General features: G+C 43.0%; 1 protein-coding gene across 11 annotated transcripts in view; it reads left to right on the top strand.

Annotated features, from left to right (window-relative positions):
- The window catches only part of Ptprt (protein tyrosine phosphatase receptor type T), a 1,105,165-nt gene extending 1,082,165 nt beyond the window's left edge, over positions 1–23,000 (top strand). For all 11 annotated transcript variants that reach the window (XM_028868606.2, XM_028868602.2, XM_028868605.2 and 8 more), the window contains 4 exons: positions 10,423–10,548; positions 11,407–11,570; positions 14,495–14,630; positions 15,529–23,000. In XM_028868606.2, coding sequence (XP_028724439.1) covers positions 10,423–10,548; positions 11,407–11,570; positions 14,495–14,630; positions 15,529–15,582 — 480 coding nt within the window. In that variant the 3' untranslated portion in view covers positions 15,583–23,000. The remainder of the gene's footprint in view (positions 1–10,422; positions 10,549–11,406; positions 11,571–14,494; positions 14,631–15,528) is intronic.
- Positions 23,001–24,740: the final 1,740 nt, after the last annotated feature.

Genomic DNA, 24,740 nt, shown 5'->3' with positions numbered 1-24,740 from the left:
GCTGTAGAAACCAGTCCCCTTTGTTCTAAATCCTATGCTTCTTTGAATCGGCCATCTGCGGCCACAGTATTGTTTTCCAAGTAGCTACTAATCAGAGAAATGTGACCCATGAGAGCTGTTGATAAAGATTCTCAAACCTCTGCCTTCAACCCTAGAGCTTTTACTATCTCTTTAAGACTCTGGAGGTTGGGAAGTAACTTGCTAGATAAAGTTTTTTCTTGGCCAGCATGAAGACCAGAGTTGAGATCCCCAGATGCTGTAGTATAATCACAGCAGTTCTACCCCAAGATAGGAAGCAGAGACAAGCGAATCCCCACAAGCATACAAGCCAGTTAGTCTGGTGGTGTACATAGTGGAGAACAACAAAAAGATCCTGTCTCAGACAAGATGGAAGGTGGGGACCAATACCAGGGTCATCCTCTGACCTCTACACATGCACTATTACATGAACTTTCATACTTCTACTAAAACACCCACACACATCAGTGTGCACAATACACATTACATATAATTATTTTTTTAATTTTATTACACATAGTTCAATTTTTCTTGTGGGTGCATTTCAGTCTTTCTATCTCTGTGTCTGAACACATGTGCCATGGCTCACATGTGAAAATCAGAGTACAACTGTGGAAGTCAGCTCACCTTCCACCCCAGGATCAAACTCAAGTCATCAGGCTTGTTGGAAAGTGCCTTTATCTGTTGATCCATCACCAGTCTACATAATTTAAAAACAAAAAAGACTTCAAAGGCCTGTAGTCAGCTAAGCAAGGCAAAGTCCTAGATGCAATATCCACCATGGTATCCACCATTGTTCCCCCAGAGACCCATAAGTAACAAACTTTGCAAGAAAAACTTTTTATCATTTTTATAAGCCCTAAAGCCAGACCAGAGTCCACAGGGAAAAGGTGTCAGAAAGAAACCTGTTGTTGCATGAATGTGAAATGTCCCCCATAGGTTCATGTATTTGAATACTTGATCACTATCTGGTGCTGGGAAAGTTGTTGAACCTTAGATGGGTGGCACCTTCTTGAAGAAGGGAGTGGTTGACTAAGAGCCTTGAAGTTTTGATCCATTTCCTGTTCATTCTCTACTTCCTGACTGCCCCTTGCATGTGGCCCGCTGCCTCCTACTTCTGCTGTTCCACACCTTTCCTCATATGATGAACTTTGTCCCCAGAACTGTGAGCCAAAGTAAGCCCTTAAATTGATTGTTGTTTGGGTATTTTGTAGCTACAATGAAAAAAGTAACTAATATGGAGTCCTTCTGTGTGGTCATGATACACTATGTAGTGTTTAGAATGCTCAGGGAATTACCCATGCAAAGAATGAATTCTCTCTCAACCTCCAAAAAGTCAAGATGGGGTATCAGGAAGGAGAATGGTTTGAGTTGGACAACTATTGTCTCAATCAGCCCAAAGGAAGCAGAATGGAGCAGCAAGCAGAAAAGGTTTCACTTCACCAGCTTGAGTGGCTTCCAACCCAGAGCAAGGCTTTCAAAGGCCTCATTAGTCATTCATTCATCATTATTGAAAGCTTACGATGGGCCAGGCAAAGGCCTAGACACAACAGAAGACCAAAGAGGCCCCTAATCCTGATCATCCCCATGAGGCCCATGTTGTAGCAGGATACGAATCCCTTTCAGGCTGTCTTTGACCAAAAATAAAATCCCTCTCAGGTAAAATCATCTCAGCAAAACCTTAAGTGGTAGAAGGACACAAAGCAGAAGGTGTGTGGAAAGGGTATTTGGGGAGCAGGGAAGAGGTGGCATATCACAGTGCCCTCAAGATCCGTGACAGTAGGAAGAATTATAGTAAAAATGACTATTTCATCAGCCTGGGATCAGATTTGGGGATCAATGAGCCCCAACCTCAGCTTGGCTCTCCCCACATTAATAAATACTGGTATTTCCAGTTTCCCTGAATATGAGGTTGCTTCAATGTTTCATACAGTTGGCTACTTGTCTTGTATTGTTCCCTGGGCATCACTGCCTCAGTGAGCCTCAGTTCTGTAGACCACGTGCATAATGAAATGCTCTAATCTGAACGCAAAGCCAGCAATGTAGGGTCCTGCATTCTAGACGACAGAATAATCCTCATTTTGCTTTCAAAGACTTTAGATATAGTTCACTGAATTTTCCTGCTAACTTTATAGAGCCTACTTTGGAAACAATTGCTTCCTTCTTGTAGATCTGGAAGCTACTGCCCAAGCAGGGAAGCAATGTCAACAAGGTCACTTGACCCATGAACTTTTGCCCATGACCTCCTGCCAGGAATAATGAAAATGTTTATACTAGTTAAAGACATATTACTGGGCCCTGGTGCCTGATCATCACCCAGAAGACAGGAACATGTCCTTACAGTAAAACAAGAGCTCATAGCTTATACAGAAGTTTAGTTGCCCAGTTTTGAGGCCTTACTGTGAAAAGCCTGAGACCAAGTGATGCAAAAAATCAGGTAGAAATGTGGGAAACAGGTGGGTCCAAAGATGAGCAGATGTCTGTGATGGGTTTTCACACAGGTTAAAGCTTCTGAAAGTGAGGGAGGCAAACATTCCCTTCTAGCGAGAGAGCAAGGTGACATTTGAGAAATCTGTTTGCTGTCATTATGTCCACAAAACAAATACTCAGAATTGATTTATCCATTTTGCCACTGCTTGAGAAAGAACAGCCTAACATGCCAGGCAAATGCACAGAATGTTCACCTCTACACTTCAGTCAACTTAGATTTTTAAGGCACTGTGCCTCTAGCTCCCTGGAATAGTGGAGATAACACTGGAATAGGAAGCCTGGGGTCATTCAAGCCTATGCCTGATGCTCACATGATGTGTTGTTCTGAGTCAGTTTCTTAACTTCTCCAAGCCTCAATCTTATCATTGTTGAATTATCATAACCCAGATGTCAGCCAAGTTCCCAAATCTCTTCCTTCCTCCCCCGTCTGTGAGAAAAACCTAGTATCCACCCAAACCTTCTATGAAATTCCAAGGAATTACCATTCTCATATTCATTCACAAGTTCTGGTTTTGCATGAATGGACACAAGATGGGACTCATATCTCTGCAATTTCATGATTTAAGATTAAATATCATACATCATCTTTCTCAAATACCATCTTGTCCCTTGCTTACAGCAGCACATCTTTCTCCAAACATGTCAACTAAATCCATTTCCTCCTCCATCCACATCCTCTCCTACACCCACTTTCTCAGGCCTACTCTTCCATGGTTAGTATTCATTCTCAGTTTGATAGGATTAGAATGACCTGAGAGGGATGCATAGGCCTGCCAGTAGGGGATTATCTCAGCTACATACATTGATAGGAGGCCACTGTGGGTGGCATCATTCCCTGGTTGGGATCCTAGACAGTGTAAGTGGGAAAGCAGAGCTGTGGTGGCATGACATCATTGCTGACTGCTCCCTGATTATGGCTACAGAATGTCCATTTATTCCAAGCTCCTGACATGTTAATTTCCCCACCATGATGGACTGTACTCTTAAACTGTGACTCAGAAAAAGAAACTTTCTCCCTTAAGTTGCTTTGGTCGGGGTATTTCACCATAGAACAGAAAAGTAACTAAGATACACTCACACCCCCCAAATGTGCTTCCTTTTCTACAAAATTCAACTCCTTCTCTCTCTTTCCTTAGCACTTCTCTTTGAAACCTTCCTAGAATTTGCCTCCCACATACCATGCTCCTGTAGGAAATGTCCTAAACCCTATCTTTCCCTCCCAGGAGAAAGTTCAGCTTTGTCTGCCATAAGAGTAAGTTTCCATCCACCACGCAGAAATCACATTCTCACTTACAGGGCTTTTGGAGGATGAGGTATGTGAATGCCCTTTAATAACAATCCTAGGATACTTCTTTCTATGTTCCTTATACCTTTCAGCCCTATTCCCATCGTCTCTCACCCTTAACTGGCCACAGTGCCAAAGCCAATTACATAATCTTATAGAATCTATTTAAAGGAATGTTGTAATCACTGCTAAGAATTCTAACACCAAGTCAGGTGACTCTATTATATTTTTCTACTTAAATTCTGTGTAATTCACTTCCCTATTAGGTGACCCAGGATTGATCCTTCCCACACCCCCACCCCAGAGAATCACAGGACCTTGCTACCTAGAATCATTCATTTATGATGCTGTGATATTACCTTGCCCTTTCCTACTTATCAAAGGATTTTTAATTAACAAAAGCATAACTAAGGTGCACCAAAATATACTTTTTTTCCCAAAAATAGGCCCATCTGCTAGCTTTCATTCAACTCACCAGGGCATGTTTATTATCCAAGCAACTGGACTAACAAGCTTTCAGATTCCATCACCAAGAAAAAGATGTTTAACGAGGGAGGCTACCTCTGCATTTGTCACATTTCATGTCTGAACTTGTGCCCCCCTCCCAAAGGACACCTTTCATGGCCTGAACAGCCACGGTGTTCAGGTGGAATAATGTACCGCAGCTGTTCCAGCACTGTCTACAAAGGCTGATTGACTTTTGCTCAGTTTAACTCATTTTGACAACAGACAGCAGAAGCCCCTCTGCTCTCCAGGAAGAAGTGTGAGCATTTCTAAATCCTCAGTGACAATGAGGCTGGCTTTTCTCCTGGAGACAATCATGGGTCCGACATGCACATCTGCAATGGTGAGGCCCTCCCTTCTGGAAGTTCTGCCCTCTCTAGACCACTGGGGAAGGAAGAGTAGCAGGGACACCAGAAGAGGAGGCAGGGAAAACAGCTGGTCCAAACTACAAACCTTTAATCAACATGTTTGGGAGCATATGGGTGTAGTACATGTGTACATGTGCATGGAGAGGTCAGAGGTCAATTGGGTGCTATTCTCTATCATTCTCCACCTCCTTGGGTTTGTTTGTTTGTTTGTTTGTTTGTTTTGAAATAGGACCCTCAGTGAACCTATCAAGCATCAGGAATCCTCCTGTACCCACTTCTCTGGTGCAAAGATGACTGGCACAGCTTTTCTGTGGCTGCTAGGGATTCAAACACGGATCCTCATACCTGTGTGGCATGCTCTTTATTAGCTAAGCCCATCTTCATAAACCTTTAATCTATTCTTAAGGTAGAAAATTTCAAGATTTTCATCTAGAAAATATCCAGGTCATATTGAGTGTAAGTGTGGCCTCAAGATCAGTTCCATCTTCATGATTTCAGGTTTCAGAGGACTAAGTAGAGCCTATGTAATTTTAGGATCTTAAACTATCAGAACCCCATAAAAGTTCTAAGCAGTGCTAGCATATACATGTCTTGGTCTGATTCCTCTGCTAGCACATGTGTTCTCTACCAGCCCCATGTCACTTATTAGCAAAGCCCAGTTCCTCTCAGGTTTCCACAAGAAATCCATGAACCCTGAGCATTGTGCATGCTATGAAAAACAGAATAATTAGGGTTGAGAGGGGTATCACATGACACATTGCATCACCTTCTACTTTTCACTGTCTCTACTATACCTCCAGCCTTCCTCTTTGATTTTCTAGTTCCCTCTCAAGAAAACCCCACAAGTCTCTCTCACTTCTGTCCTCTGAATTCCACAGGCAAGTGACATGTGTGTGTGTGTGCACACACATACATACACGTACACACACTCAACATATGCATACATACTAATAATAAAAAACACAAATTAAAAGAAAGAAATAGAAGGTACTTCAAGTGGGAACCCCAATGCATTTATTTCCCTACAAAGAGAAAATCCTCTTTCATTTTCTAAGTCTTTCTCAAGAAAACCCTACATACAAAGTGTTTACTTCCTCTCTCCATAATGATGCCCGTCTCCACAGCTACCCTAAGCTGACACTTCAGGAATTTTTGCAGTAAAGACAAGCCATTCAGTAATTAATCCCAAAGATAAACTTTCAAAAGGACTAAAACTGAAAGAAAAATAAAAGCCTTTCTCTTTATCCATCTTGTCTTAAATTATGCTGCCTAGTGGTGAGTTCTCACTGGAGACATCCCTATGCAAGGTGACATTAAGATGCACATATCCCCTTATAATAAACTGGATGAATTAAGAGCCCTGGACAAGTTACCAAGAGAAAAAGTATTAAAATGGAATCCTAGCTTTTAATTTTTCTATCTGTGAATGTAAATGTAGATTATAGGTAATGAACCTAGGAAGAGGACCACAGGGGAAAGGGTTCTGAAGCAGACTGGTAAGGGTGATAGGGTCCCTGTGGCATGAAGGTAGAAAGAGGACTGTTGGGGATGGGAAGACACAAGAGGGAGCAGGGAGGTGGAGAGGAGAGTGGAGAAGGAGGAGGCTTAACCAAACAAGTGATATCTGAAAATACTGTAAGGAAACGGTTACTTTGTTCTTGTTGTTGTTAAATCAACATACAAAGTAACAGGTTTCCTTCTAGTATTTCACATAAACTTAGTTTTCCTTGATGAAGATACCCTCCTACCTGCACTCCCCACAGCCCCACCTCCCTACCCCCTTCCCCCGCCTCTCCAACCCTGACCTCCCAGTCTCCTTCCACCATTCACCTTACTATTCTAGTGTTCTCCTTGGTCATGAGTTCTGTTCCCCTCCTCACTCCAATTCCTTAAAGCCTCTTTTCTCTCTCTCCTGGACCCTTTCTACTGTCCTGATCTTCTACTACACCCACACCCACATAACCACACACAGACAAAAATCAGAAACTAGGGGCTGCACAAGAGAGAATGTAGTATTTGTCTTCCTTCGTGTGAGAAGAAAAAAAAGTAGAATTAAAAATATGTTTTTAAATATAAAACAAAAGAAGAAAGGAAGAAAAGGAAACAAAATCAAAGTCATGGCAATGGGGCCAGGTGAGACAGCCCCATGGAAAACCGGCTGGCAACCCGGCCTGACAACCGGCATTCAACCTCCAGAACCCACAGTGGACATGGTAGAGGAGGAGAAATGACCCCTGAAAGTTGTCCTCTGAACTCCACAGGCAAATGACATAGACACACACACACATGCACTCAACATACACATGCACAATAATAATAATAACTAAAAATCAAAAGAAAGATATAGAAGATTCTTCAACTGGGAAGCCCAATGCATTTATTTCCCCAGTTTTCCTACACTTCATACTTAAGCCAAAATGGAAGCTACCACTCAAATGGAGCCATGCATTTAGACACAAAGATGGTCTTAAGCTAAACCAGAGAAGACATTCTTTGCTGATGAAAATCATGTACAAGTCTGGAAGGGTCACTGGGAACAGAGTACTTGGCTTCCTTACACTTCTGTCTCCTATTTCCTGTCTCTGGATTATGTGCAGCATGCTGGGCTGTGAGAAGACCCTGATGATCTCTGGCAGCTCAAATGCACATCTGCCCACACATCGCCCAGCCGAATGTCACCCTCTGCTGCAGCTGTGGTCTCACAAATTAGGGAACTGAAGTGAAAAGATGGCACCGATTTAGGATTAGAAGGACCCAGCAACCTTCTCCAGCCCTCTGGGCACTATGGGAGAGTGACCTAGAAAATCAAATGCAGAGAAGTGTCCTAAAGTATAGGACTCTTGTTTGAGGCATAGTAGAACCTATTAGCTTGAGAAATTGGTCTGGAAATCTTATTAAAAGAGACAAATCATTCCACATCCTCCTCAGGCTGAAAATATTGGGGGTAATAGACTGTCCCCAGTGCCTCAAATCCATGCACCTCATGTCAGGATCACAGCCGAACTCTGGCAAGGCTAAATTCAATGCAGGCAATAAAGGCAATTATTTTTTTTTAAATGGGAAGTTCTGATTAATTCCAGTTTCTCTGGCCAACCACAGACTTATCGGTACCAGTCCCTCATTACTGTGAAGGTTGCAAGGCAGAAGAGCCAGTGGCAAAGAGAAATGAAGTTCAAATTGTGGATTTGTCATTACTGCACAGCTCAGCAGCAGCAGATTGTCCAGCTACAGAGGCCCCTGTGACCAGCCCTCCTCCCCCACCCCCACCTTCACATCTCCTTTCTCAATACGCTTGATTAACCCCTGGTGGAGAGGCTGGGCAAGCAGAGGACCAATACCTTAAGAAACTTAACCTTGCATGTCTTTGCTACTTGAGAGGAGTGATAAGAAGGAACATTCTTCATATCTAAGTGCAGAATGACTCCTGACTTACAACACGACATTCAGCTTGAGAATCTTGACTTTACAATGTTGTGTAAATGATACAAATTTGATAGAAGCTATATAAATTTTGATTTGGTTGTCTTCCTTGGAAATGCAATATTCTCTGGTAACTGTTAGGCATTGGCAGCAAGCTAAAGATCCCAGACATCCAGCATCCTGCAGAGTCCTTTACAGTATGTAGTACTTTATTGCAAAACGGCATTCATCTGAAGGTTCTGTGTGTATGTATATATATATATATTGCAGTTCTGGTGATTAAATATAGGGATTCATGGGCGCAAGGCAAGTGCTCTACCGTTGATCTACCTCCCCAGTTCTAAATTCATTTTCTTCTTTATGATGTCATCAACCAATGATGCATTTATGGGGATACAACCCCATCATAAGCCAAGGAATATGTGAATAATAGTAATTATACAATGGTGATAACTATACAATTGAATTATAAATGTAATAATTATCTGCAATATCAAGTATGTATTCATTTCATGGCTGGTACAGTACTAAGTGATTTGTTTTCATGAATTATCTCCTTTATCCCCAAAATAACCCCAACAGAGAAAGAGACAGCAAAGATTGGTATCTAGACAGAAAATATTGTAGGTCTCTGTCTAAACTACTCAGTTCTTCACCTGTAGCACTGTATGGCAGCAGTCATAGAGAATATGTGAACAGGTTAACAAATAAGTGTCAAATAAAGCTTTATTTACAAAACCATTTCACACAGCTATTAGGCCATAGTCGGCCAACCACAGCTCAAGTTAAATGATGGTATCCCTAAGTGAGAACTTCAGGTCTCCACTGGTAAGAAGGAAAGGATGTGATGTTTCCCTTTTGCATACCCCACCTCCTGTTCTTTCTTTATCATTCCAGTTCTTGAGGGAGGAAAAAATAAAAAATGTCATGTCGTGACTTCCCAGGGTGAATTACCAGTTCACTACCATCAACAAAAGAGAGGGCAATTCTTCTCTCCCAGGAAAATCCTGCCTCAGAGGAAGCCACCACACTTTCATGGGTCACCTCTGTCAATAGCTACAAGCTGGTGTGGGCCATGACTGACCTCACCCTGTGAGACACTCAATGCAGAACCACTACTAGAAGCTTTAGTGGGTCTTTGTGAGCATTCATTATGTCTTCTTAGCAACTCCTGGGTGACCTTTCTATCACATGTAGCACCAGTAGCCCCAGAAATCCTGTGGCCCCAATTGTCATCCTCCTGCGTCTCAAATCTAAGACAATGGTTCTAGGCAAGGTCTATCTCATGCTCCTTGGAGACCAGGAATTTGAAGGAGCATGTGTTGCCTTTCCACAGAGACCCACACTGAAGTCACCCAACAAATCAATAGACATAGAGGAATACTGTATCCATCCTCTTGATGACACACATAAACAAAAGACCAACTAGGGTCTGAGACCAGAGCTCCTCAGTCTCTGCAGTGCTGCAATGGACTGACAGTATTCTCAAGAAGTATTCTGTATATTATGGTATGTCTAGCTGCATCCTAGCCTGTGCTCATAGCTGTTCCCATAGCTGTAATGACCAAAACTGGCTTCAGACATTGGGAGATGGGGACAAATGGCCTCTAGCTGAGAGCCACTGTCTTAGATGAGGGGTGACCATGGATAAGGCTATCAGCTATGTGTGTAGTTCCCAATTCCAAAAATCCAGTCAGCAAACTCTCTTGATACCAGGGAAATGCTCTTTCTTGTGGTATGAGGGAGACATGATTATCCTCAATTAACTCATGAGAGCAGAGGTCTGGGTGACAAAACTCATAAGCATTAGAGCCTAGATTTGGAGCTGAGGCTGTCAGATGCCAAAATCTGTACTTTTTAAAACAGTTAGTCTGAATATGACTATGAATAGTCAAGGTAGACTTTTCTGGAATGGGAAGCAGTTGCCATAATTGTGGTAAAATGAAACCAGATTGTGCCTGCCCTTTACTTGGAACTCCTAAAACTGTGACAGCAGCACTTACAAGTAGATGCTGCCCCCTTCACTTCACAAATGAGAAGACTCAGGTCCAGATGCTATTCTCCCCATTTCACAGATGAGAAGACTGAGGTCCAACAAAGTAAGAGATAATTTGAAGTCAGCATAGAAAATATTTTCAAGCCTTCCCCTTTGTTCAAAGCTTTACCATTTCAGAACCAAACAAGTTGGACCTGTACTTCAACAGGAAATCTATGTACAGTTTGCTTTATAAGACTGGACCTTTCTGGCCATGTTGTCCTGCTCACACAAAAGGCTTGGTGACAAACAGCATTTATGTGCCCCCTTGGCCTCCTGTGACCACTTTTTTTTCCCTGCAGCTCTGTATGCAGTACTGGCCTGAGAAGACTTCTGGGTGTTATGGTCCCATCCAGGTGGAGTTTGTCTCTGCAGACATTGATGAGGACATCATCCACAGAATTTTCCGTATCTGTAACATGGCTCGGGTGAGTATAGAGCCACCATGGCTCACAGCAGAGCCGCCATGGCTCACTACAAAGTCGCCATGGCTCACCGTTCCCCTACTTTGCAGAACAGATGGAGGCTCCTGGGAGAAGATCCCACTGAGCCCGCCAAGAGCCTGTTCCTCTCTCCTGATAAGCTCTTCCTTGGGAAAGTGATGCCTTTGCTGATTCCGGCTCCAGATCCAGCAATGGCTCTAGCACAGATAGATATTCAGAGCGGCATCCAGCCTGCCAGCTGCCTGTTTCCTGACACACTAGCAGTCATGTAGACACAACTTCTCAGACATTAGCTCTTCCCCACTCTGGCACACTGCACTGGTATCCTTCAGTTGGATCTTATGAGCTTTACATCAGGTCCTACAAACACTGAAATGGATAACAATTAGTTTGCTTTCGAAGGGATAGTCACTGGTTGAATGCTGGGTAGGAGGGGCACATTAAAAATCCATGAAACGATGGTTAACTATTGCTCTTTACTGAGAACCCAGAGAGATGGTACTCAGTCTCTGCCCTCAGAGTTTACTATCAAACAGAAATAAGATATGCTCCAAGTAATGAGCTTCAGAGAGAAAGAATTCTACTCGGCAGAACAAAGAAAGGTGTTCCTAAAGAAATGACCATCTGAATTGAGTTTGAAGACTGACAGGAGTTTCCAAGGTGTAGATAATTTAAGCAGCATACACAGGGGGATGACATTAGGTATAAAGACACTCTGTGCCCATGATGGCACAGCTGAGGCCCCACTGACTTCTACTCTATTTCAGCCCACCAGGGAATCTGAAAGGTTTGTATCCCCAGGCATCCCGAGCAGAATAGCCCTAAGCAGTGCTTTGTTCTCAGCCACAGGATGGTTATCGTATTGTCCAGCACCTCCAGTACATTGGCTGGCCTGCATACCGGGACACACCCCCTTCCAAGCGCTCTCTGCTCAAAGTGGTCCGACGGCTGGAGAAGTGGCAGGAGCAGTATGATGGGAGAGAGGGACGCACCGTGGTCCACTGCCTGTGAGTACCACAGAGTGTCTCCAGAGCAGTGTAGTGATGGGTGACAGAATATTTGAAAGTGTTCCTGGTTGCATATGCCAGTCCTAGGCATCATGTCAACACCCTTTAGAATCCATTGATGATCCATTCAAAGGAATTAGAATCCTTTAATGAACTAAGGTGTCAGTTTTTCTAAACTACTGTTGTATGACATATTACTAAAGCAGAATACCATAGGCAGACCACCTCCCAGTGCTCCCAACACAGAGTGAGTTCCACTCTCCAAAAGGAGGTGTGTGCATCATCCTGCTAGGTATAAGAAAGCTTGGGATAAAGTGAGTCCCACTGACCGGAGCCCCCTTGTGTTATTTCCTGAAGGAGAAGAAATAGGACAGTATTATATTGGCTTAATTTAAGCCTGGCATTTAAAGGGAATCATTTCATCCCATTCACAAGGCAAATACTATCATTTTGCAGTAAGCAAACCAAAAGCATAGATGGGTAAGGGAACAGAGCAAGAGGAACTCAGTTTGAATTCACCAGACTGTGAGCTGATGTACTGTCTGCTGCCCATGCTGTATCTAAGAAGAGGGAGGATGAGGAACATTTAGGATGAGGACCTCTTGGACAGGATGAGAACAACTTGGGCTTGTTCATTGTGTCAGCCTCCTGGGATAGCTCTTACCTTGTGCTTAGTAGGAACAGGGACACAGAGAACAGGAGGGGAAGGCACTACTCCAGCAGATGGATTTTCAGGACCCTGGAATCTGTGTCCTCCTAGAGGTGCAGTGAGCTTAAGACCAGCTACTGGAATTATCTTTGCTTCCTATCTTAGGATGGGCGCAGCTCAGTACAATGGGCCCCAGTGACAGTCTGCTAAGCAGAAGTCAAGACCCCTAGAGAATTGTGGGGGGCTAAGTGCAGCACAAAAAAAATGTACTTAACTATGTTATCCTTGTTTTCCCCATCTGTCCATTTGGGTATGTTGAAGTAGATCATGTTTAGACCCTGAAGTGCTCAAGCATGAAGCATTCAGAAGAGAATAGTGTATCTGCCAATAGAGAGATTTTAAAATGCCATAGCAGAAAGTATGCAAATGTAAGTATAATTCCTTAAGAGCAAATATCGAAGAGTCTATCACAGACAAGGGTTCTATGAAGAGTTGAGGCCTATACAAACTCTGCAGCCATGGAGATTTACATGGGATGTTATATCTACAACTACCAACTTTTTAGAACATCATTTTTGAGGGAAATGACTAAAAGTCCTTTCTCTTTAAAAAGTACTGTATTACAGAAAAATCTGAACCACACTTTTCTCTTTTTGTCAGAATAATTATTTCTGGTGTGAATAGAGGCATTAATTATCTTTCATTGGCCTCAAAATTGAGTTGTCTTTTTCAAAGCCACTAATTGTTCCACTTTCATTCAGATAGGTGGTTCATACATGTCAGGAAGATCAGAGCTTAGAGCAGGTTAAACACACATGGGCACACTTAGAACTGAAAAGCTCCCACCTATAAAAATTTTTCTCTAAGGATACAGATATGCATGGACTTCAGGAAGATATCGTGTGATGTGATGTCTCAGGGTGACGGATAGTGTCATATATGCCAAGCTGTCTCTAACTATACCACAGAAACTAGTGTCTGGTTTCCAACCCTGGCTCCCTCCAGTTCCTTCCCACACATTAGATGCCCCCTCATTAGCACAGGACAACGTCCATTCCTCAGGATTCCATAAGTCCCTGCGATGCTGCATCCTCTTACTTCACCCTCTTGGTCCTATGTTCTTATTTCAAAAGATACTAAACCCTGCTTTCTGGGAAGGCTTCCTACACCCCAATGTTTTTATTTCTTAGCCTATGGGGGTAGGAGTGGTTTGTTTGGTTGATTGGGTTTTCTGCTTGTTTTCACTCATGTCTCACCTACCTAGGTAACTAGCACAGGTGTATCGCCCTACCAATAGGGACCTGGACATCCTTGTGGTCCCCAGGCATCATGACAGTCATTGAAATACAGGCACCCACTGGTTAAGAGAGGATAATTTTGTGTACTTGAGACATCTGGTTGTTAGGTTTCCTGTAGGTGAAACATCTGGGAGATTGACTAAGTGCCTTCGCTTCTGCCCAGATGTTCCTTAGACACAGACCATTACATGAAATCATTAGCTGCCTTTGGCAGCTCGCCCAGGAGTTCAGAATCAGGTAGGTTCCCAAAGAGGCTTGTTTCCCTAAGGATAATTTATGGAGCTTCAGAAAGAAGGAGCAACTGATGATGGCCATTCCACGAACACTCAGCCCCTATACCCAAGACCAGTAGGGCCCTATTTAAACAATATTTATAAGGAGAACCATGGAAATGGCCTGGTATTTCAGAAATACTGAGCCAATGCCCCAGGACCACAGCCTGAAGTCAGGGCTAGCTAGCCCAAGATTCATAAATTATTGTTGTCTTTATTGGAAGATAGGGAAAATAGTAATAAAGCAACCTGGTAACTTGCATTGTTTTCATGGGATGTCTGGTAGAGCCAGAGTATCCTTTTGGGCATGAATGTAGATACCACATGTATAAAGACACAATACACTCCTACCCTGAGAATGTAAAAAAGTGTGCCTGGAATGATTATAAAATACAGGGCCAAAGAGATATCAATCTAACTAAACCTTCAAAGGTCATATATTTAAGGTCAAATAAAAACATCTTTATTAGATAAATGGGGAACTCAGGATACAGACCAAGAAGTGTCTTTCCCAAAGTCAAAGAAGATTCAGAGCCCCAGTGGGATTTAACCCAAAACCCATGGTTCAACTAGAGTTCCCATGGCTCTCTAACCACACATCTGCTTGCACAACTACTCCTTGCTCCCACAATGCAGGTCTAGGATCAACATGTGTCTGAGTAGGAGGTCCTGGGAATTTGGCTCACCCATTCACTCTGTGTTTAGAAATGGAGGAGGCCGCAGTGGAACCTTCTGTGCTATCTGCAGTGTGTGTGAGATGATCCAGCAACAGAACATCATAGACGTATTCCACATTGTGAAAACACTACGCAACAACAAATCCAACATGGTGGAGACACTGGTGAGATTCCAAGAACCATTAACCAACATCCAAAGTCTTCATGTTTCCTGGACCTGAGAAATGTGACTGTAAACAGGACACACCTTTGACAACTGGGTCTTACTTGAAGAGCTGTAGTCTATTTGCCTTGATGATACTGCCACTTTTCCTGTGTCTTTCCAACCCAACCAATTTCTCTTTCCTGCAGGGCAATCTAAATAGTAATCCCAGTCCACCTACTTTGTTTCACTTTCTGCCTGCTGCTTAAAATGTCCACTAATTCAGACTTCAAGGAAGGATTCTGGAATAGTAGTTTATGAATTATGTTTTCAATTCAGCCCAAGCCTATTCTAATTCACTTATGCTAATATTTTACAATATAAAGCATTAAACTAGGATGCTTTGGAGAGAGGGTAGTAAAGTCAATGGGAAGGCAGAACCCAGATGTTAAGACCTGGTACAATGGTGGAGACAACCCTACAAGGAACTTGACCATAAGAAGCTTTAAAACTGCTCAAACTGTGATGAGCTCCTACATGGAATGTGGTCCATAGACTGGTGGCAGCAGCATCACCTGGGAGTTTGTGAGGAAGGCAGAATCTTAAGCCCCATCCCAAATTAACTGAATCAGAATCTTTGTTTTCAACATACACCCCTGCATGTTCTGCATGCAGGTTATAGTTTGAGAAGTCTTGGTGTGCAATATAGTAACTGAAAGGGAATGATCTAAGTTGGACATTCTGGGAGGTGTGAGTAGACATAGGCATCAGTCAGGATGTCCAGACATGGACTATGGATCATTTCTATTTGATTTTTTAGTGTGTGTGCAGATAGGTTTTCTCCAAAATCTGTATCTCTAATCTAATGCATTCTTTTATTTTCTATCTCTTTCTTGTCTCCATTGCTCTCCTCCTCTCAGGAACAGTATAAATTTGTATATGAGGTGGCACTGGAATATTTAAGCTCCTTTTAGCCCAATTGGATGGAGAACCTGCCAGAGTCCAGAGGCTGATGGAGCCGACCCTCTTTTTCTGTGACTGACAATGACTGGTCTCAAGAGGTGGCACACCTGCCCAGCTCCAAGAAGAAGACTGGTGGTCTCATGTTCGGCAGTAGGCTCTGCAGCTTCTGGCAGGTCTTCTGTAGCTGTGGGAGATGCTGCTCTGATGGGGCCCGAGCTTCCCTGCCACACCTGACAACATTGGGCCCACAGAAGTTTATCCACAAGCAAGGCCCTGGACTTCCGATCCCCAGACCTCTTGCTTTTGTTCTTCCTGAGTTTGTTAATCTCATGGCAAGCTGACTGTGCAGGCCCTGGGGTGTGGGGAACTAGCCAGCCCTTCCCTTGCTGTCCTTAGGAGTGCTGGGGTTTCATCACGCTATCTTTCAAAAGATTATAGTTTGGAGGATCACTGGGTTATTGGTTTCTATAATCTCCTACAGGGGCCTCTGGCATGAGACACCTGCCAGTTTGGATCAGTGTAACTTCTGGATATCCCCTAGACAACAGCAGGGGTCCTCTTCATCTCATACCTAACTTGTGCTGGGCTTGACTCATAACTCCCATATCCAGCCAGGACTTGACCTTCTGTATTATCCTGACCAACCAGCTGTATCCACATCACACTTTGGCAAAGGTTTCCTTTGCTTTTCCATAGTCTCTAGGGGAGGAAGATTCATAGGAAATGTTGCAGTATCTTTTTATTCTTTGTAGAAAGGGCCGCCCTCCTGGGCAGGGCTCTGGCTGGTCTGTATAGTGTAATCCTGTGCTTCCTAGGTGGCACTTTCTATGGGAAAGACAAACAAGAAAAGCTTTGTGTATTCTCCCAAGTACATATGAAAAGAAACTCTTATGAGAATATAAAAATCCCATATTCTCTTATGTCAAGAAAAAAAAAAAGAAAGAAAAGAAAAAGGTAGGATGGCCGTTTGAATGTGTGGCTGTAAGATAAATTTCTTGGGCTTATGATATTTCCTGGCCATACCCTTGAAAAGTCCCACTGATAGCACAGCCATTGAACAAGTAAAGTTACATCCCTGGGATTGGTCCCTGGTTTGGGGGAAAAATACAGCAACAGCTTCATAATTTGTCTCTCCAAATCTGTACTCTTTCCTAAAGAAATCCAGCTACCATTTTGAAAATGGCTACTGTGGCCCCAAGTTTGCGTCTAATACAATAAGTGGGTTTAGGCCTGTGGCTCTGAGTCTTGCCCAAAGAATGAATAAATCAAGAAAAGGGAGAAGACATTTGGGAAGCATTTTCTGCAAGCCAAGTGCCATGCTTATCACCTCCTGTATGACATCTCATGTAGTCTGTAGCACTCCGAGAAAGGGTTTGTATCAACTCCATTTTGTAATTGAAGAAACCCGTGCACCTTCTTCAGTGAGGGGATTCTGGATTCAAAAAGGCAGGTAATGGCAAGGAAACCTCCCTGCCATTTTCCTCATGCTTTCTCAGCCAGGCAATTATTTTATGGAAGAAAAAATAAGGCTAGAAACTTCTGAGCAGAGAGAGAATTCCATGAGTAGAAAATTTAATCTTTCTGTCTGATACTGGTTCTTCTTGGTAGCCCAAACTTTCAGAAATATTTTATTAACTCATTCCCAGTTCCCCAGGAAAGCTAGTCTTATCTAATTTCTTCATTGCTAAAAACAATTCTCATGTTGCCTCAGGCTACAAGGGAGCCAGCCTGGGAATCTCTCTAGCCAGGGCTGAGCCACACTATTTGACAGCCTTAATAGCCAGGGGTCTAGGAGGCTCTATCTTGCAGACTGATCTAGCTGCAAAGTATGAGGAACACAGAATCCAATAAGGTACACATCTTGCCTTCAGGCCCCCGGTATACTAGGAAAGCTGAGCCACATTGTAATAGTGGAACATACAAGCATCCAATGAGCCTAGACATGAGAGTAACTCACTCTGCCTAGAGCTTCCTAGGCAACATCCATTCCAGCTGGGTCTCAACAGATAGAAAAGAAAAAAAGGAAATTCAAGCCAGGGGGGTTAATGTGCACAATGGTAAAGAGAAGTGAGAAGGTATCAAGAGGGACAGATGGTGGGAGGTCAGCTGAGCTAGAATGGAGCAGGACAGGGATAATAGCAGGAAGGTAGCCAGAGCCAGGGAGGAAATATAAAGGGCACGATCATTACCCTGCAGGCAACAAGAAGCTGGCAGAGCTCAACAGTGATGCACTCAATTTTAGAGAAGGCTCCTTCTGGACCAGTAGTACAGCATCCTTTTCTTTCATCAAACACTGTGAAAACATCCCCCTCAGCACATGTGTTTAATATGTTACGTGTGTGTGTGTGTGTGTGTGTGTGTGTGTGTGTGTGTGTGTGTGTGTGTTCATTATTTTGTTGCTGGAACAAATAAGGAGTGGATCATAAAACTCCACTCTTGTGTAAAACCCTGTGTCTCTGCTCTACCATGGAGCAGGGTCAACAACCCTGGCCTCTAAGCCTATGAGGACAGGACATGAAAGGACACCAGGGAACCAGCTTCTGTTGGCATGATCCCAGGATCTGTCTAGAAGTCCAAGAATACCATACTTGATCAAGGAAGGCCGTCACTTTGGAGGTTCAAAAGAAAACATCTCAAAGCAAAGGCAAGGAAAGGAGTCCCCTGATTTATTCTTCTCCTTTAATGGGCCTCTTACCAAGTAGATTTGAGTATATCCCCAGGCCCCAGCCCCCACTGGTCCTTCTCACTTCCTATGGCTTTTGTCTCCTATCCCAAATGGACTTCCCTCTAGCCTACAGGAGTCCGTAGCATAGCCAAACGGCATGTTGCGTGCTATTTCCTCAGATTTTGGCCAATTCCAACGGGGAGAAGGTAGAGGGAGGATTATTTAATACAAATCCAAGGATTCATTCTGCTGAGGAAGGGGTGAAAGAGCTGACACATAAAGATGACAGTGGTCTCAATCATTTCAAATGATGGGAATTTGAAGAGTAACTTCAGGGGAAGGAAATGTGTGAAAATTCAGGCTGTGCTGAGGGAACTCACCAAGGGTTAACCCATCCCCTTATTTTCTCACAACACAACCACCCTCAAAGGGTGGTTGTTTTAGACCAGTGTACACAAAAAGAAAATGAGGCGCATGGATAGAAATGACATTCTCCAGATCCATGTGGAAAACATGCAGAGGGCTTAGATGAAATGGAATGGTACTAAGGAATTTATAGGAGATTTTCCCCCAGGAAGTCTCCCAAGAAAATCCACCTTCCAAGAGTCTTTTCTCATCCAACTCCATTTATAGGGTGGGCTCAGCTTTACATGAGCAAAGGAAAGGTGCCAAAGAGAATCCTCACGTAGCTAAGGTCTTCCTATTGGTCTCTACTGGAATCTAAATGGAAAAAATGTAAAGTATAAATGAGATACTCTGAACTGCCCCCACTTGGGTGTGTTTATGGCCTACATGGCTTTAGGTTGGATCATAGCTGCATCTCAACATGAAGTTTTTTTTTTTTTTTTTTTTACCTCTACTGATAGGATTATTATGGATGAGGTAGGAGGAACCTGTCAGCCTCTAGACAGCCACAGGAGGCCCCCTTTTATAGGAATAAGAGGCCACTTGCTTCAGGTGTTAACCCTCACTGTGGGCCTGAACAATCAATGACCAATCAGATGTCACCTACTTGTGGAACCAGCAGACTGCTGTGGACTCTAAAACATGAGGTGACTCTTCCAACATTCCTGAAGTATCTGTGACTGTGGCCATTACTACTTTACTGATGAGAAAACAAATCTAGAAAGGGAACTCACTTGCCCATATAAGCAAACTTGACCTGGTTTACTGAACACAGAGACAATATTCTTCCACCATAGTATCTGGGATTTTTCCACATGATTACTCTTAGCAAGAGAGACAAGAGTGAAACTAATGACTCAGAAGATACTGGTAAAGCCCAGTGAAGACAATGGTCAGCTTCAAATCCCTTTAGCGCCTCATGTTTTACATTCATGATATATTTGAAATCTATTTGCTAGTTTAGTCTCAGTAGTTTATGACTACATAAATATATATTTATCTGCTTTTATCTCATGCATCTCTCTGATGGACCTTAAGGAATGATATCTCGTCCAAGGCAAGGCACCTGGCCATGCTTTTTCCTCCTGAGGTCAATTCTAAACTTAAGTTCACACCAACTTATACTCCCCCAGGCACATTCCCTGCTGTGGGGGTATCCTGAGTACACCTGAGATTCAGCTAAGATCTCTTCTTCTTACAGAGGGCTCTGCAAGGTACCCACTGACCGACTAGAATAATGAGGACTTACCTGCCTGGCATGAGGAAGGTTGAGCTCATAAAACCCTAAATACAAAGGAGAAGCCAGATGCAGCCTTACTCAGGTCCTTGAATGCTGAGGAGTGTCTAATGTCTTAGTAGAGTCTTATGTCTTCTGATGTCGGCAAATCTTAGGACACATGTTACATGAACATATGGAATCTTAAACACCCTTCACTTTAATTAGCTCCATACAATCCTTGGGTTCCTATAGCATTCAGCACTCTAGACAGGTACCACTAGGAGGTACAGCTCACTATGGTACACCATGGTAAATAGAATAAGAGCTTGATGTTTGTTTTGAACTTCAACTTTACGATATTTCAGACTATAAAATATCAGGCTAAACAGTACATGGGAAAGGGAACATGAGCAAAAATCCTTGGCCAGGTTATAAGGGGTTAATCTGGAAGGCTAGGGCAGGAAAACAGGAAGGCAAATTGAAACTCAATGTCTCCTCAGAAGCCTGGATGCTTAGAGGATGTGTAGCTGAGTGTTAACCTAAATGACATGAGGCTAGAATAAAGAAAGCCACCCTTCATTAGCCTGGAGCTGGCCACCCCTGCTAACCAAACAGGTCCAGCACCAAGCCAAAACAAATTCCATACTGCAGATATGTCTAGATCCAAGGCTAAACATGAATGGGATGCTGATCCTATGCCATAAGATCAACAGAGTATACTGAGCCAAGATCCCTAAGAATGAGTCACCAACCCAAAACAATAGGCAAGCTAAAAGTTAAAATGGAGATAGAAATGCCATCTCAAAGCCCTGGCTTGCCTATCCCATTGACCAATCAATGTGAGGCCCTCCTTAGCCTCTTACCAGCTCCAACTCCTAGTCAAGTATAGCAGAAAAATGGAAAAAGTAAATTCAATCATAGACCAACTGAGATTCAGCCTTGTTTGTATAGGTGCCCTGTGTGAGGTCATCTCTAGATACATATCAAAATATCAAAAATTATAAAACTCAGAGCCTTTACTTTACCTAACATGGTATCACCTTTGAAATCTTATCCTTTCTGAATGAGAGAGAGACAGAGAGAGTGAGAGAGTATGTGTGTGTGTGTGTGTGTGTGTGTGTGTGTGTGTGTGTGTGTGTGTGTGTGTGTGTGTCAGTGGACAGTTGGGGAGAGAGATAATAGTTTAAACTTGAGTTTTCTCTAGCACATATTTCCAGGTCATGGAGCTGATCCTCAGAACACAGCACAAATGTCTCTGTCATATCAATGTACGAAAATAAGCTCTTTCAGTTTCTTGGTAAGCGTGGATAGACTCTTGCATGACAGTGGCTATATAATTGTATTGTAGAGACCAAGACCATCTCTTGCATATCTCCTGTCAACTTCACATTCACCCCTAAAATCCACCCATGAATATTAGGTGTCCAACAGGCGGAGTCAGTATTCACATTGATAGCCCCCCAAACCAAACCTGGCACTACTTTACTTGGCATGGATCCACCTAAGAACTTAGTGGTAGTCCACTGTAGCTGGTACAGAGGATAGGCAAAGATCAGGATGGAAGACATCTACTAGAAAAGACTTTGGGAGATGGTTAACCATGAGGCTTCCTTCTGGATCTGAGAGCCACTCTAGTATTCGTTGGAATGTTCAGAGAATGAAGCCTAGGGGCCTTGGAATATTGGACAGCAAAATAATGGTATGAGATCCGGGCATTCGGGTAATGTAGATCATGATTCTTCAGTGAGAATAATTTCTAGGGGCTTTGTGAGCAGATTTGTGTTAGTCTAGAAAAATGTCAACCTCCTGAAGGAACAGGCAGGATACTAGTATCCATAATCTTCATAAGACTGCAGATGCTTGGAGTCCAGCAGAGTTTGCTACCTTGCTTATTCCTATGAGGGGTGCTAAGGTGAGTGAGGAAACAGTACCTGTGAGAAAGAACTTCATGACTTCCAGAGAGCATGGCTGCCCATCTCAGCAGCTTCCTAGCAGAAGCTGGTCTTCTCCATCTGCTAGGAGAAGGTCTTCATCTGAAGTGAAGCAGCAGATTGCTGTGATAGACTTCAGGTCACTTTCAATCCTTGCAGAGTGAGAGTCATGTTTGAACTGGTCCCTGTAAACTGCAAGCTAAGCAGGTCATGCTTGGTTTGTGAGGAGGAAGCACCCCTGCTTTTCCAATCAAGTCTTCTGCTTATAGCAATCAAAAGACAGCTCTAACTGCATATCTCACCAGTCACAGGGCTCCTTGGCCATACACTTGATGCTTACTTCCATCTCTAAGTAGGGCAGCCATCACCTAGACTCATTGGCTGTCAAAGCCCTCAATGATAGCCAGAACCAATAAAGATCTCGGCAGGAGTCATAACAGTATATCACTTCTTGCACACTAACTCCAAAGGTTAATTCAGCCCTCACTCCCTACTCAAGGCCTGTAGGAAAAGATTTCAAAAGCACAGTGATTCTGTTGGCACCCAATCATAGTCATTCCCAGTGCATATAGTTTATTGCCAACTGGATCTTGGGATAGCCCAGGTTAACTCATGTTTATAATCAGGCTCAAAGCCACATTTTATCTTCTCTCTTCACTCTGTATCTCAGTAGCCAATCAAAGGTACAGTCATAGCTTCTACGGTTGCTTTGGCTACTGGATACCAGTACAGCTCTCAATGGGCTATCATAAGGTTCCCAGTCTACACTAGGGAGGCTGAAATTTTCATAGCCATATGGCATATGATATCAAATGACACCAAAGCCTCCACACTGTTTGAAGCCTCCACATATCCCAATGGCCTGCGCTTGTACAGTTTGGGTGTTTGATAGATAAAGCACTTATGAGAAGAGAAAACAAAATAAATCAACTTCAAAAAAAATAAAGCCAGCACTGTGCTGTCGATGTTCTTTTGTTTTTTTGTTGTTTTTCCTTTTTCTTTCCAGTTCTAGCTTAAAAAAAAAAAAACAGAAGGTAAATAATGTCAGGTCAATGAATATCAGATATATTTTTTGACTGTACATTAAAGTGATGTGTAATCTTTTTACACCTGCAAGTCCATCTTATTTATTCTTGTAAATGTTCCCTGACAATGTTTGTAATATGGCTGTGTTAAAAAAATCTATACAATAAAGCTGTGACCCTGAGATTCATGTTCTCCTCAGATATTCACACTTGTGTCTTCCTAGGAGTGAGGGGAGACAAGAAGAGTGTAGTAGGAATCTTAAAGAGTCTTATTAATAGAATCAAACCTGGGCCAAGTATTGGGGTGAACACTGGAAGATGAGAGAGACAGAACAAGCCACAGCTAACCTCACCTGGCCAATTTCTCAGCTGATCTTGTTTCCTCAGACTGGAAGCCTCTGTGTCCTCATATCCGAATGGCTCTCAGCTGTGCTGCTAGAAGCCTGAAAGCTTAACCAGCCAAAAGCTTAACCAGGCTAAATGCTTCTAGTTTCTGGTCCTCACGCCTTCTATATCTTTCTGCCTTCTACTGTCACTCTGTGGGATTAAAGGCTCAATTCTGGGATTAAAGGCGTGAGTCACCATGCTTGGCTGTATCCTTGAACACATGGATTTCTGCCTAGCTTTGCCTCCCAAGTACTGGGATTAAAGGTGTGTGCTACCACTGCCTATCCTCTATGTTTAATATTGTTCTGTCTCTGACCCCAGATAAGTTTATTAGGGTGCACAATATTTCGGGGAACACAATACAACCACAGAAGAGGACAAATTGAAAGGCAAGAATTAAAGATACTACCATTAGTGAGGTTTATTTTTTATTTGTTTATTTGATCTTCGCAACCATAAAACAAGACATGCATATTATTCCCCCTTTGCAGATGAGAAAGTTGAGGTACTGAAATATCAAGGGATTTTTCCATAAGTATACACTGAACTGGTAAAAGGGTTGTATTTAAAATACTGCAAGCAGTGTGTTCCTGAGTGTGGTTCAGAATACCAGCTTTAGAGTCCATGGGACATTTGTTAAGCATACATTTTTATAATATCTGTGTGTGTGTGTGTGTGTGTGTGTGTGTGTGTGTGTGTGCTCTGTGCGTGCATGTGTGCATGCATATGTGCATGCATGTGTGCATGCATGTGTGCATTCGTATGTGTGTGTGTGTGTGTGTGGTCACATGCCAGGGCACACATGTAAAAGTCAGAGGACAACTTTGGCGGTCAATCCTCACCTTTTACCTTGTTTGAGATGTGGTCTTTTGTTCACCACTACAAATACCAGGACAGCTGGCCCAAGATCTTCCAGAGCTTCTCTTGTCTCCACCTTCCACTCAGTTATCAGCACACTGAGATTTTATGTGTATCACTGCATCAGGTTCTATGTGAGTTCTGGGCATCCAAATTCGTACACACTTTGAGCTCTCCTACAACATCAAAACTTCAGAGTCTACCCATTAGCAAACTACTCCTGTATATTTATTATGTTTGCTATGGCTACATAATAAACAACGACAAAATTCAGTGATGCAAGCCTTATATAGCATCCATTTGGGATTCTAACTCAGCTGGGTTCTCTTACACATTCATTGTCCTGGAGCTCTGCTCAAGGCCAGGCACATTGACTGGTATGGTCATGTTCCATGTACCTCTTATCTGGCCCCTGCAACCTAGCCTGGGCATATGGTTCTCATGGTGATGGCAAGTGCATGAGAGAGAAAGGTTGATCATGTCTTTTGACCAGCCTTTGCTTGAAGGAAACATGCATACAGCATCCCATGAACAAAGCTAGCTCTATGAAATACCTGGAATCAGGAGTAGGGATTCTTCCTTTTGGTAAAATCCTCTCTTGTCAATTTTTCAAAAAACTCTTTAGTTTAGGCAGCATACCAATGGTGTCTGGTTCACCTGTTAAACTCTAATCTCAAAG

Source organism: Peromyscus leucopus, chromosome 4 (genome assembly GCF_004664715.2).
Source record: "Peromyscus leucopus breed LL Stock chromosome 4, UCI_PerLeu_2.1, whole genome shotgun sequence".
NCBI classification, from domain to species: Eukaryota; Metazoa; Chordata; class Mammalia; order Rodentia; family Cricetidae; genus Peromyscus; species Peromyscus leucopus.
The sequence above is the reverse complement of the archived record's forward strand: the minus strand, read 5'-3'. Positions and strand labels throughout refer to the sequence as shown.